At 43.9% G+C, this 12,877-nt stretch overlaps 1 protein-coding gene across 1 annotated transcript; it reads right to left on the bottom strand.

Annotated features, from left to right (window-relative positions):
- Positions 1-9,071: 9,071 nt before the first annotated feature.
- On the bottom strand, positions 9,072-12,877 carry LOC110499807 (U6 snRNA-associated Sm-like protein LSm8). The gene is made up of 4 exons (XM_036945261.1): positions 12,564-12,877; positions 10,235-10,275; positions 9,665-9,792; positions 9,072-9,410 (listed from the first exon to the last, which is right to left on the bottom strand). Exons 1-4 carry the CDS (start codon positions 12,592-12,594, stop codon positions 9,320-9,322), a joined length of 291 nt encoding a protein of 96 aa, XP_036801156.1. The 5' UTR covers positions 12,595-12,877; the 3' UTR covers positions 9,072-9,319.

Genomic DNA, 12,877 nt, shown 5'->3' on the forward strand with positions numbered 1-12,877 from the left:
ATAAAGTCATAAGATTCTGTGGAGACTGAATAGATTTTAACCGTTTCCAGTGAACTGCTATGAATCAGAGTATTGTTATCCAGGAAAACACACATTAAGTCAAGACAGATGTTGATTTACAGCTGAGTTTCATTAGTGTGTGTGCGTGTGTCTGTCTGTTTGTCTGTCTGTGTGGTGTGTGTGTCTGTCTGTCTGTCTGTCTGTGTGGTGTGTGTGTCTGTCTGTCTGTCTGTCTGTGTGGTGTGTGTGTGTCTGTCTGTCTGTCTGTCTGTCTGTGTGGTGTGTGTGTCTGTCTGTCTGTCTGTCTGTGTGGTGTGTGTGTCTGTCTGTCTGTCTGTCTGTCTGTGTGGTGTGTGTGTGTCTGTGTGTCTGTCTGTCTGTGTGGTGTGTGTGTGTGTGTCTGTCTGTCTGTCTGTGTGGTGTGTGTGTCTGTCTGTCTGTCTGTCTGTGTGGTGTGTGTGTGTCTGTGTGTCTGTCTGTCTGTCTGTCTGTGTGGTGTGTGTGTCTGTCTGTCTGTCTGTCTGAGTGGTGTGTGTAGGGATTTTCCTTTTTGGTTTGTCTCAGCATGAACTCAACAGATTCTTCCAAAACCACAACGATAATGCTTTCCACATTGCTTCTAAATATGAATACACATGTCCACACATCTCTATTATCATATAAATATAAGAACAAAATGTTTGGCCAGTATGGCCCTAATAACCTGGTAACTTTAATATTATGAAAACATTTGGTGACAGAAAGAAAGGAAACATTACAGAAAGGAGATATTACTGCACTGTTGGAACTGGAACACAAGCATTTCACTACTCACTCACATACATCTGATAAATATGTGTACGTGACCAATACAATGTAGTTTGATTTGTAAAGGATATCATAAAGGCCCAATGTAGGCTACATATCAATCCATAGAAAAATGTTTTGCAAATGTATTGAAAATTAAATACAGAAATCAAATTTGCATAAGTATTTACACCCCTGAGTCTATACTTGTAGAAGCACCTTGGGCAGCGATTACAGATTTGCTTTGTCTTGGGTTTGTTTGTATCAGCTTTGCACATCTGGATTTGTTTTTTCTCTCATTCTTCCTTTTCTCACGCTCTGTTCTGTTCTCAAGCTCTGTTAAATAAGATGGGGAGAGGTGAAAAACAGCAATCTTCAAGTCCTTCAATCCACAGATTTTCAATGGGTTCAAGTCTGGGCTTTGGCTGGGCCACTCAAGGACTTGTTCTTTAGTCATTCCAGTATTGCTTTAGCTGTATGCTTGGGGTCATTCATTGTCATTCATTGTTCCCTCTGTCCTTGCCAGTCTCCCAGTCCATGCCGCTGAAAAACATCCCCATAGCATGATTCTGTGCCTGGTTTTCTCAACATGGTCTCAGAGCATTTCGTATTGTTTTGTGCGTATATAATCCAAAACACTCCATTTACTATGATATGTATTGTATCTTTATTTGGGGATGTCCATTATCCATTTTGTATGATATATTATGAATAACAATTCACACGATATGTTTCGAATTTGTCAAACGTATCATATGTCACGAATTACAATTTGTTGTTGCTAACAGCTAAATGGATAACGCTAACTAGCTCTAGGGGTTAAGGTTAGGGGAAGGGTTAGCTAAAAGGGTTAGCTAAACGGGTTAGGGGAAGGATTAGCTAAAAGGGTTAGGGGAAGGGTTAGCTAAAAGGGTTAGGGGAAGGGTTAGCTAAAAGGGTTAGGGGAAGGGTTAGGGGAAGGGTTAGCTAAACGGGTTAGGGGAAGGATTAGCTAAAAGTGTTAGGGGAAGGGTTAGGGGAAGGGTTAGCTAAACGGGTTAGGGGAAGGGTTGGCTAAACGGGTTAGGGGAAGGGTTAGCTAAAAGGGTTAGGGGAAGGGTTAGGGGAAGGGTTAGCTAAACGGGTTAGGGGAAGGGTTAGCTAAACGGGTTAGGGGAAGGGTTAGCTAAACGGGTTAGGGGAAAGGTTAGCAAAAAGGGTTAGGGGAAGGGTTAGCTAAACGGGTTGGGGAAGGATTAGCTAAACGGGTTAGGGGAAAGGTTAGCTAAAAGGGTTAGGGGAAGGGTTAGCTAAAAGGGTTAGGGGAAGGGTTAGCTAAACGGATTAGGGGAAGGATTAGCTAAACGGGTTAGGGGAAAGGTTAGCTAAAAGGGTTAGGGGAAGGGTTAGCTAAACAGGTTAGGGGAAGGATTAGCTAAACAGGTTAGGGGAAAGGTTAGCTAAAAGGGTTAGGGGAAGGGTTAGCTAAAAGGGTTAGGGGAAGTTTTAGGGGAAGGGTTAGCTAAAAGGGTTAGGGGAAGGGTTAGCTAAAAGGGTTAGCTAAAAGGGTTAGGGGAAGGGTTAGGGGAAGGGTTAGCTTAAAGGGTTAGGGGAAGGGTTAGCTAAAAGGGTTAGCTAAAAGGGTTAGGGGAAGGGTTAGGGGAAGGGTTAGCTAAAATGGTTAGGGGAAGGGTTAGCTAAAAGGGTTTGGGGAAGGGTTAGCTAAAAGGGTTTGGGGACGGGTTAGCTAAAAGGGTTAGGGGAAGGGTTAGGGGAAGGGTTAGCTAAAAGGGTTAGGGGAAGGGTTAGCTAAAAGGGTTAGCTAAAAGGGTTAGGGGAAGGGTTAGGGGAAGGGTTAGCTAAAATGGTTAGGGGAAGGGTTAGCTAAAAGGGTTTGGGGAAGGGTTAGCTAAAAGGGTTTGGGGAAGGGTTAGCTAAAAGGGTTAGGGGAAGGGTTAGGGGAAGGGTTAGCTAAAAGGGTTAGGGGAAAGGTTATCTAAAAGGGTTAGCTACATGGGTTAGGGGAAGGGTTAGCTACACGGGTTAGGGGAAGGGTTAGCTAAACGGGTTAGGGGAAGGGTTAGCTAACTTGATAAGTAGTTGCAACGTAGCTAAAAAGTAATTGCAAAGTTGCTAAAGTTTTCTGTGATGAGATTCAAACACGCAACCTTGGGGTTGCTAGACGTTCATGTTATATGCCCACTTATCCACCCCGACCAACCACCCTACTTTAGATTTTGCCTTAAGAAACCTGTCTTATGTAACCATTATAGAGGAAATGATTGAATTAACTACCATGTTGTTTAATTGAAGATACTATGCTGTTTTTACTTGGAAAATTATCCATTGTTATATTTTAGTATAGGCTTGTCTTGTGTGACTTAGTCATGGGTCTGGGCATACAGATAAGAGCCGTTTGGGTGCAACTGCAGTATGTGACATCCTGTTTAACAATCTACAGAAACTTTGATGTGTGAAAACTGTAAGGGAAATATTACGTATTTACCTGCTTTGTTGAACATTGATTGTTGAATTATATGCTTAACAATAGTAAGAGATTTTCATAACTACAAATGCTGTGCTTCTGTAAAGGGATGGTTCCCCTCTAGCTCCCTGCAGCTGGTCTGTGGGTATAGTCAAGGACATGGTGTGAGCCGAGATCGAGAGAGCCTGAGAAACAAAACAAACCCCTATTGTTTCTAATACTTTTTGTTTCTGAGAATCTAAGCCAGGGTACAGTCTAACAACACCCGGTGAACATAACCACAAGATGAACCCAAGTTAGCTTATGATGCCCCAAATCTGCATGGGAGGGGTGGAACCAGCCATGACTAAGCATTTTTAGGTCTGCTATATAGGACCTTTGTTTTTTCTGTACCGTTGAGCTCTCTGCCTTACACTCAAGTGTGTGGGGTCGACCAGCTTCATTATTGCAATTCTTATTAAATAAAGATGATCGTTTGAAGAAATGACAAAGTCTCTCTCACTTGGTTAGAATGTCCTGCTAAACATTCAGGTAACACACAGACACACACACACAGACACGCACACAAACACACCGACACATGCACACACACTTGCGCACACGCGCACACACAAACAAACACAAACACACACACACACACACACACACACACACACACACACACACACACACACACACACACACACACACACACACACACACACACACACACACTACTCAGCTGTTCACATTTGTCTTGATTGACATGTTTTTCAGTTAATTTGTTGTTGTTGTTGATGTTAAACAGGTCCTTCAGTTTATAGTGACTGTGTATCTATACCAGACTGTTGGTCCGAAAGTCAAGCTGAGATACGTTAGTCAACTGATTCTCTCTGAGGACCATTGCGAACCAAACTCTGACCACCTTGATGACCCTGACTACCCTGAGCAAAACCATGGCTATCCTGAACCAAACCAGGCCTACTCACATACAAACCTTGCCGAATTGATACAAAATATTGTGCAGTAATGTCATTTTTCACTGGATAAGTCTGAAACTTTGCACACAGACTGCTGCCATCTGGTGGCCAAAATCTAAAGTACAGCTAGACTGTATTATTTTTTACCATATCCAATGTGTTATATTCTCCTACATTAATTTCACATTTCCACAAATTTCCCAGTGTTTCCTTTCAAATGGTATCATGAATATGCATATCTTTGCTTCAGGTCCTGTGCTACAGGCAGTTAGATTTGGGTATGTCAATTTAGGCAAAAATTGAAAAAAAGGGTACGATCCTTAAGAGTGCTGCCTTTAAATATTTTATTGAGTTTGATAGTGCTATCATTGTGTGATGCCTGACATTGGTGATAAGTGATTGATTGTCTGTAAATTAGGCATTCTGAATTAGATGTATTGATTCTTCACAATGGCACCCTCTTCTGGTTATCTTGAGTGACACAGGTGGGTTTTATACATTCTGTTTGTGAGATATGTTATGGGTATAGGCCTGTGAAATGCTTTGATTAAGCTCCATTATGTGTCTTTCATATTTGATGGAAAACCACATCTGTTAAGGCATTAGGGAAGACAGGTCAGGTGTTAGGTTGGGACTAGGGAGGGTATGGGTAGAGGAAGACAGGTCAGATGTTAGGTTGGGACTAGGGAGGGTATGGGTAGAGGAAGACAGGTCAGATGTTAGGTACGGACTAGGGAGGGTACGGGTAGAGGAAGACAGGTCAGATGTTAGGTTGGGACTAGGGAGGGTACGGGAAGACAGGTCAGATGTTAGGTTGGGACTAGGGAGGGTACAGGTAGAGGAAGACAGGTCAGATGTTAGGTTGGGACTAGGAAGGGTATGGGTAGAGGAAGACAGGTCAGATGTTAGGTTGGGACTAGGGAGGGTACGGGAAGACAGGTCAGATGTTAGGTTGGGACTAGGGAGGGTACAGGTAGAGGAAGACAGATCAGATGTTAGGTTGGGACTAGGGAGGGTACGGGTGGAGGAAGACAGGTCAGATGTTAGGTTGGGACTAGGGAGGGTACGGGAAGACAGGTCAGATTTTAGGTTGGGACTAGGGAGGGTACAGGTAGAGGAAGACAGATCAGATGTTAGGTTGGGACTAGGGAGGGTACAGGTAGAGGAAGACAGGTCAGATGTTAGGTACGGACTAGGGAGGGTACGGGTAGAGGAAGACAGGTCAGATGTTAGGTTCGGACTAGGGAGGGTACGGGTAGAGGAAGACAGGTCAGATGTTAGGTTCGGACTAGGGAGGGTACGGGTAGAGGAAGACAGGTCAGATGTTAGGTTCGGACTAGGGAGGGTACGGGTAGAGGAAGACAGGTCAGATGTTAGGTTGGGACTAGGGAGGGTACGGGTAGAGGAAGACAGGTCAGATGTTAGGTTGGGACTAGGGAGGGTACGGGTAGAGGAAGACAGTTCAGATGTTAGGTACGGACTAGGGAGGGTACGGGTAGAGGAAGACAGGTCAGATGTTAGGTTGGGACTAGGGAGGGTACAGGTAGAGGAAGACAGATCAGATGTTAGGTACGGACTAGGGAGGGTACGGGAAGACAGGTCAGATGTTAGGTTGGGACTAGGGAGGGTACAGGTAGAGGAAGACAGGTCAGATGTTAGGTTGGGACTAGGGAGGGTACAGGTAGAGGAAGACAGGTCAGATGTTAGGTTCGGACTAGGGAGGGTACGGGTAGAGGAAGACAGGTCAGATGTTAGGTTGGGACTAGGGAGGGTACGGGTAGAGGAAGACAGGTCAGATGTTAGGTACGGACTAGGGAGGGTACGGGTAGAGGATGACAGGTACAGACCAGGGTCAGGGAGGGTTCAGGTAGAGGAAGACAGGTACAGACCAGGGTCAGGGAGGGTTCAGGTAGAGGAAGACAGGTACAGACCAGGGTCAGGGATGGTTCAGGTAGAGGAAGGCAGGTACAGACCAGGGTCAGATGAAAGGATCAGGGAGGGTTCAGGTAGAGGAAGACAGGTACAGACCAGGGTCAGGGAGGGTTCAGGTAGCGGAAGACAGGTACAGACCAGGGTCAGGGAGGGTTCAGGTAGAGGAAGGCAGGTACAGACCAGGGTCAGATGAAAGGATCAGGGAGGGTTCAGGTAGAGGAAGACAGGTACAGACCAGGGTCAGGGAGGGTTCAGGTAGAGGAAGACAGGTACAGACCAGGGTCAGATGTAAGGATCAGGGAGGGTTCAGGTAGAGGAAGACAGGTACAGACCAGGGTCAGGGAGGGTTCAGGTAGAGGAAGACAGGTAAAGATTGATGATAATGGATAGAGTAAATACACTGGATTATAGGTTTGATGTGGGGGGGGGTGAGGTAAGGGGAGGGGTGAGGGTAAGAAGAAGGGTGAGGGTATTGGGATGAGGGGATGTGGTAGGGTCAGATTTATTTAGGTCAAAATGACTGTTTCCCCTTCTGATTCGTGATGGGTTGTGACTACTGTCGTAGTTAATGACTAACTGACCCGCTTCACCACTCACACCCATTGGTCACTAGTCCTTCCATACAGACAGACAGAGAGGGGTATTTGACCAGTGTGTTCTCAAGGTTGGAAGACATGACAGTGTTCAGGAGCAGCTTTCTGGTACAGGTTGGAAACTCTGAAGTTTTGAAAACCTTGACAGACCCAAATTGAAAGCAATTGCATAAAACGACTATAGATTTGTTCTACTCCTGACTAGTTTGATAGTTATGACCCTACCATTTGTTAAACATATGATATGTCACGAATTACAATTTGTTATTGCTAACAGCTAGGTGGCTAACGCTAACTAGCTCTAGGGGTTAAGGTTAGGGGAAGGGTTAGCTAACTTTCTAACGAGTTGCAACGTAGCTAAAAAGTAGTTACAAAGTTGCTTAATTAGCTAAAATTGTCCGTGATAGGATTCAAGACATTCGTGTTATACAGCCTCCCACCCATCCACCCCACTTTTGTTTTTGTCTTAAGTAACCTGTCTTTTGTAACCATACCAACATAACATATTATACTAATTTGAGTTGTCCCAGATTTACTTTTCATTTGCATTCCGGTCAAAGAGCAACATTTTTGTCTCATTCAGACCTTTTTCCAAACTTAAGGTGTGCCTTTTCTCTGGAGTGGTTTCCATCTGGCCACTCCCATAAAGCCCAGATGGGTGAAGTCCTGTAGAGACTTGTCCTTCTGGCAGGTTCTCCCATCTTAGCCAAGGAACTCTTCTGTTCTGCCAGAGTGGGTTCTCGTCAGTTTCCTGACCATCTTGCCCGGTTTGGTCGGACGGCCAGCTCGAGACAGTCTGGGTAGTTTCATATCTTTTCAATTTCCCAATGATGGAGACCACTGTGCTCTAGGAAACTTTCAACATTCTTGATATATGGCCCATCACAATTCCATCTCAGAGATCTACAGACAGTTCCTTGGACTTGATGGTATAGTTCCTGCTCTGACATGCACTGTCAACTGGGGGACCTTATGTAGACAAGTATTGAGATGGCTCCGACAGAGATGGTCGCCTCGCTTCAGCTCCTTAGAAAACTTTGCAGTATTTTGTTTTTTTATGTATTATTTCTTACATTGTTAGCCCAGAACATCTCAAGTGTTATTACATACAGCCGGGAAGAACTATTGGATATAAAAGTGATGTCAACTTACCATCATTAACATCTGCTAACCATGTGTATGTGACCAATAAAATTTGATTTGTTTCTTTCAAAATGATGTCCGAACAATTGAATTTGCCACAGGTCAACTACAATCAGGTTGTAGTGACATCTAGGATGATCGAAGGAAATTGGGATGCACCCGAGATCAATGTGGAGCATCAGAGCAAAGGAGTGTGAATAGTTATGGAAATGAGATATTTCTAGATTTCATTTTCAATACATTTGCAAACATTTCCAAAAAACATGTTATTACAGGGTATTGTGTATTGTGTATTATGTATTGTGTATTGTGTATTGTGTATTATGTATTGTGTATTGTGTATTGTGTATTATGTATTGTGTATTATGTATTGTGTATTGTGTATTATGTATTGTGTATTGTGTATTATGTATTGTGTATTATGTATTGTGTATTATGTGTATTGTGTATTATGTATTGTGTATTATGTATTGTGTATTATGTATTGTGTATTGTGTATTATGTATTGTGTATTGTGTATTGTGTATTATGTATTGTGTATTGTGTATTATGTATTGTGTATTATGTATTATGTATTATGTATTGTGTATTATGTATTATGTATTGTGTATTGTGTATTATGTATTGTGTATTGTGTGTAGATGGTTGAGAAAATATCTATTGAATCCATTTTGAATTCAGGCTGTAACAGCATGTAGAATAAGTCAAGAGGTCTGAATGAATACTTTCTGAAGGTACTGTATATTTAAGCAATAAGGCACGAGGGGGTGTGGTATATGTGCACGGGAGGGGGGGGTGGTATATGTGCACGAGGGGGTGTGGTATATGTGCACGAGGGGGTGTGGTATATGTGCACGGGGGGGGGTGGTATATGTGCACGAGGGGGTGTGGTATATGTGCACGGGGGGGTGTGGTATATGTGCATGAGGGGGTGTGGTATATGTGCACGAGGGGGTGTGGTATATGTGCACGGGGGGGTGTGGTATATGTGCACGGGGGGGTGTGGTATATGTGCACAAGGGGTGTGGTATATGTGCACGAGGGGGACGTAGTAGTAAAAATAATTGTTTTGTCATACCCATGGTATATGGTCTGATATACCACGGCTGTCAGCCAATCAGCATTCAGGGCTCGATCCACCCCATTTATTATAGCCCTTTACTCACACTGTTGTTGTGGAGTAACAACACACACTTCATGTTAAACGAAACACTTTATTAAAAAATATCACCACATTCATCAACATCCTATTATTAGTCCCCTGGGTCCTTCACGGGGGAGATAAACTGTGCTCTACAGACAGGGACATCAGCTATTGCTGAGTAGGTGGTGAAAATTGAAACACTACTCTATTTCTAGCTTTCTCTTTCACACTCTCTCTCACACACAATCACTCAGGTGTAGGGGTCAGCACATCCGAGTTGAGGGGTCAGGGTGAGAGGTCAGTGGACTATAGAGTTAAGGGGTTCAGCGCGGATGTTCCCCAGGTCCAGCGAAGAATCTGTGTCCTCATCAATCTCCCCAATCACAGCTCTGCAAAATAGAGGAGATCAGTTGGGCCTGGGTGTACTACTGTTAGGCCTGGGTGTACTACTGTGTGTTGAAGTCTGAACCCCCCCAAAGTGGCCAGTTAAAGTGTTCATTCCCCTCACGGTTTCAGAAATGTTGTCGACACTCAGTCTCTTCACCAATCCAAGTCCTTGATGGGGTGTGAACGGGCGCAGTAAGAGGGAGAGGTCGTTTGGGTGAAAGGGGAGAGTTCCGCCAGAGGTCGACATGATACTTACACGTTGTCTCCTCTGACGATGTATAGTCCCAGGACCACCTGCTCCACGCCCTGAGAGGAACTGAACACACGCTCATGACTCTCATCCAGAATCAGGTTGATGGTCTGGTCAAAGCCCTTCAGGGTGCCCTGAACACACACAGTCAGATCAACGGACCAATCAAAACAGTACACACAGATCAACGGTCCAATCAAGACAGTACACACAGATCAACGGTCCAATCAAAACAGTACACGCACAATCCGATCAACAGTCCAATCAAAACAGTACACACAGATCAACGGTCCAATCAAGACAGTACACGCACAGTGAAATCAACGGTCCAATCAAAACAGTACACGCACAATCAGATCAACGGTCCAATCAAAACAGTTCACGCACAGTCAGATCAACGGTCCAATCAAAACAGTACACACAGATCAACAGTCCAATCAAAACAGTACACGCACAGTCAGATCAACGGTCCAATCAAAACAGCACACGCACAAAATCCAGTTTATGGTCCAGTCAAAACCATTCAGACGCACAGATCCGGAGCCAAGTACGGCAGTGAAGTAGCTAGAGACATACCACTATCATCCGTCCGTCAGATGTAACGATGGCCACTGTACCTGAAACACAGCAGCTAAGGAAAACATTTGGGACACTATTTCCAACCTGGTCTCAGGGGTAGACGTAACATAGTAAATGTAAATCCGTGACACTCACCATTTGTATAAGTTACATTTTGTATGGTATGTATTCACTTGTGGATGTCCTTCATCCATCCATGGGTGGCAGGTAGCCTAGTGGTTAGAGCGTTGGACTAGTAGCCAAAAGGTTGCAAGATCGAATCCCCGAGCTGACAAGATTCATATCTCTCGTTCTGCCCCCAAACATTAGTTAACCCACTGTTCCTAGGCCGTCATTGAAAATAAGAATTTGTTCTTAACTGACTTGCCTAGTTAAATAAAGGTCAAATTAATATTTAAATAAGTATGATACAATACTAATTCCAATTTGTTGTTGCTAACATTAGCTAGCTAGGCTTGGGGTTAAGGTTAGCTAACATGCAAATTAGCTAAACAAATAGTATGTAGTTGCAAAGTTTCCAACTAAAATGCTTAAGTTGTCTGTGATGAGATTCTTACAGCTTTTGTGTTGCTAGACGTTGGAGTTACACGCCCAACCACCCTGCTTTACTTTCTACTTATTGAGTAACGTTCTCTCTTATACTAAACTAATACCATACTAACCCTAACATATATACTAATTTGAGTGCCCAGGATTTACGTTTACTATATTACGTCTAGTCTCACCTCGATCAGACCCACAGCGTCAATGCGTTTTGGTGCATTCATTTCCAAAGAAACGCTGCGCTTGCCTTGCAACATTGCGTTGCAGTGGTACATACGCTGAACAATAACACAACATGTAAAGTGTTGGTCCCATGTTTTACGAGCTGGAATAAAATATCCCAGAAATGTTCCATACACACAAAAAGCTTATTTCCTTCAAATGTTGTGCACAAATGTGTTGACATCCCTGTTAGTGAGCATTTCTCTTTTGTCAAGATAATCCATCCACTTTACAGGATAGGCATATCAAGAAGCTGATTAAACTGCACGATCACTACACGGGTGCCCCTAAAAGGTCACCAAAATGTGCAATTTTGTCACAACAATGCCACAGATTTCTCAAGTTTTTAGGGAGTGTGCAATTGGCATGCTGACTGCAGGAATGTCCACCAGGGCTGTTACCAGAGAATTTAATGTTCATTTCTCTACCATAATGTCATTTTAGAGAATTTGGCAGTACTTCTAATCACAGACCATGTGTATGGCGTTGTGTCGGTGAGTGGTTTGCTGATGTCAACGTTGTGAACAGAGGGCCCCATGGTGGCGGTGGGGTTATGGTATGGGTAGGCATAAGCTACGGCCAACGAACACAACTGCATTTTATCGATGGCAATTTGAATGCATAGAGATACCGTGACAAAATCATGAGGCCCATTGGTGTGCCATTCATCTTGTTTTAGCATGATAATGCACAGCCCCATGTCACAAGGACCTGTACACAATTCCTGGAAGCTGAAAACGGCCTACATTCTCAGACATGTCACCCATTGAGCATTTTATTTGATCTTTATTTAACTAGGCAAGTCAGTTAAGCGCAAATTCTTATTTTCAGAAGGCCTGGGAACAGTGGGTTAACTGCCTTGTTCAGGGGCAGAACGACAGATTTGAACATTGTCAGTTCGGGGATTCGATCTTGCAACCTTTCTAGTCCACTAGGCTACCTGATGCCCCAATCGAGGCATATGAGACCAGGCTGCTATTTCATGAGAAGCTGCACATGCAGCAATACTGTTGAGCTTGCACGACAAATCCATAGTTAGCTTGCTATTATAAACTTGGTGGTTCAAGCCCTGGATGCTGATTGGCAGAAAGCCGTTGTATATCAGACAGTATACCACAGGTATGACAAAACATGTATTTTTACTGTTCTAATTACATTTGTAAACAGTTTATAATAGCAATAAGGCACCTCGGGGGTTTGTGGTATATGGCCAATATACCACAGCTAAGGGCTGGATTCAGGCACTCAGCTTTGAGTTGTGCTAAAGATCAGCCCATAGCCGTGGTATATTGGCCATATACCACACCTCCTCGGGCCTTATTGCTTAAATAACACATTTGGATGAACATGTACCCATGTTTGGCTTCCAAAATCATTTGTATTATATTTTATCTAACTAGCGCACAGTTACATGTCATTCTACTAAAAAGCCATATGCGATGCCATTGCTAGCAAAGCTCAATCTAGCAGGCCAAAGCACCCACGCATCAATAATCACGCGATTCATCAGCAAAAGTCCCATTCAGTGACTGTACCAGGATGACTTTAGTTCAAAGGATACGGTTGATGTAGCTCTCGAGGGCAGTCGACATGGTGACAACAAAAGACTCGTTCAAATCCGCCGGGTTTATTTGGAAAACACAAAACGTAGCTCCACCGTAGATCACAAAATCGGCGTGCAGTCACAAACCGGAAACAGCATCAGACCAGACTAGATGATTGCAGACCCACTAATGATTTTGGTGTCCAGAAGATGGCGCCGAATCCACAGAAAATGAGTGTCGCGCCGTTCTTTATACCTCAGTGGTGTCGCCCTACCGATCCATGAGTTTACCAGACCGCCCTTTCTAGCGATAATAGGCTTGTTCGACCTTG

Source organism: Oncorhynchus mykiss, chromosome 15, assembly GCF_013265735.2.
Source record: "Oncorhynchus mykiss isolate Arlee chromosome 15, USDA_OmykA_1.1, whole genome shotgun sequence".
NCBI classification, from domain to species: Eukaryota; Metazoa; Chordata; class Actinopteri; order Salmoniformes; family Salmonidae; genus Oncorhynchus; species Oncorhynchus mykiss.

What these genes read in the sequence shown, in the direction of transcription:
- LOC110499807 (XM_036945261.1), bottom strand. Translation starts at nt 12,594, where the DNA reads ATGTCGACTGCCCTCGAGAGCTACATCAACC. An exon ending in CTGACGGACGGATGATAGTG is followed by an intron (nt 9,793 to 10,234) that starts GTATGTCTCTAG and finishes GTGTGTGTTCAG; the next exon opens with GGCACCCTGAAGGGCTTTGA. An exon ending in ATCGTCAGAGGAGACAACGT is followed by an intron (nt 9,411 to 9,664) that starts GTAAGTATCATG and finishes TCTATTTTGCAG; the next exon opens with AGCTGTGATTGGGGAGATTG.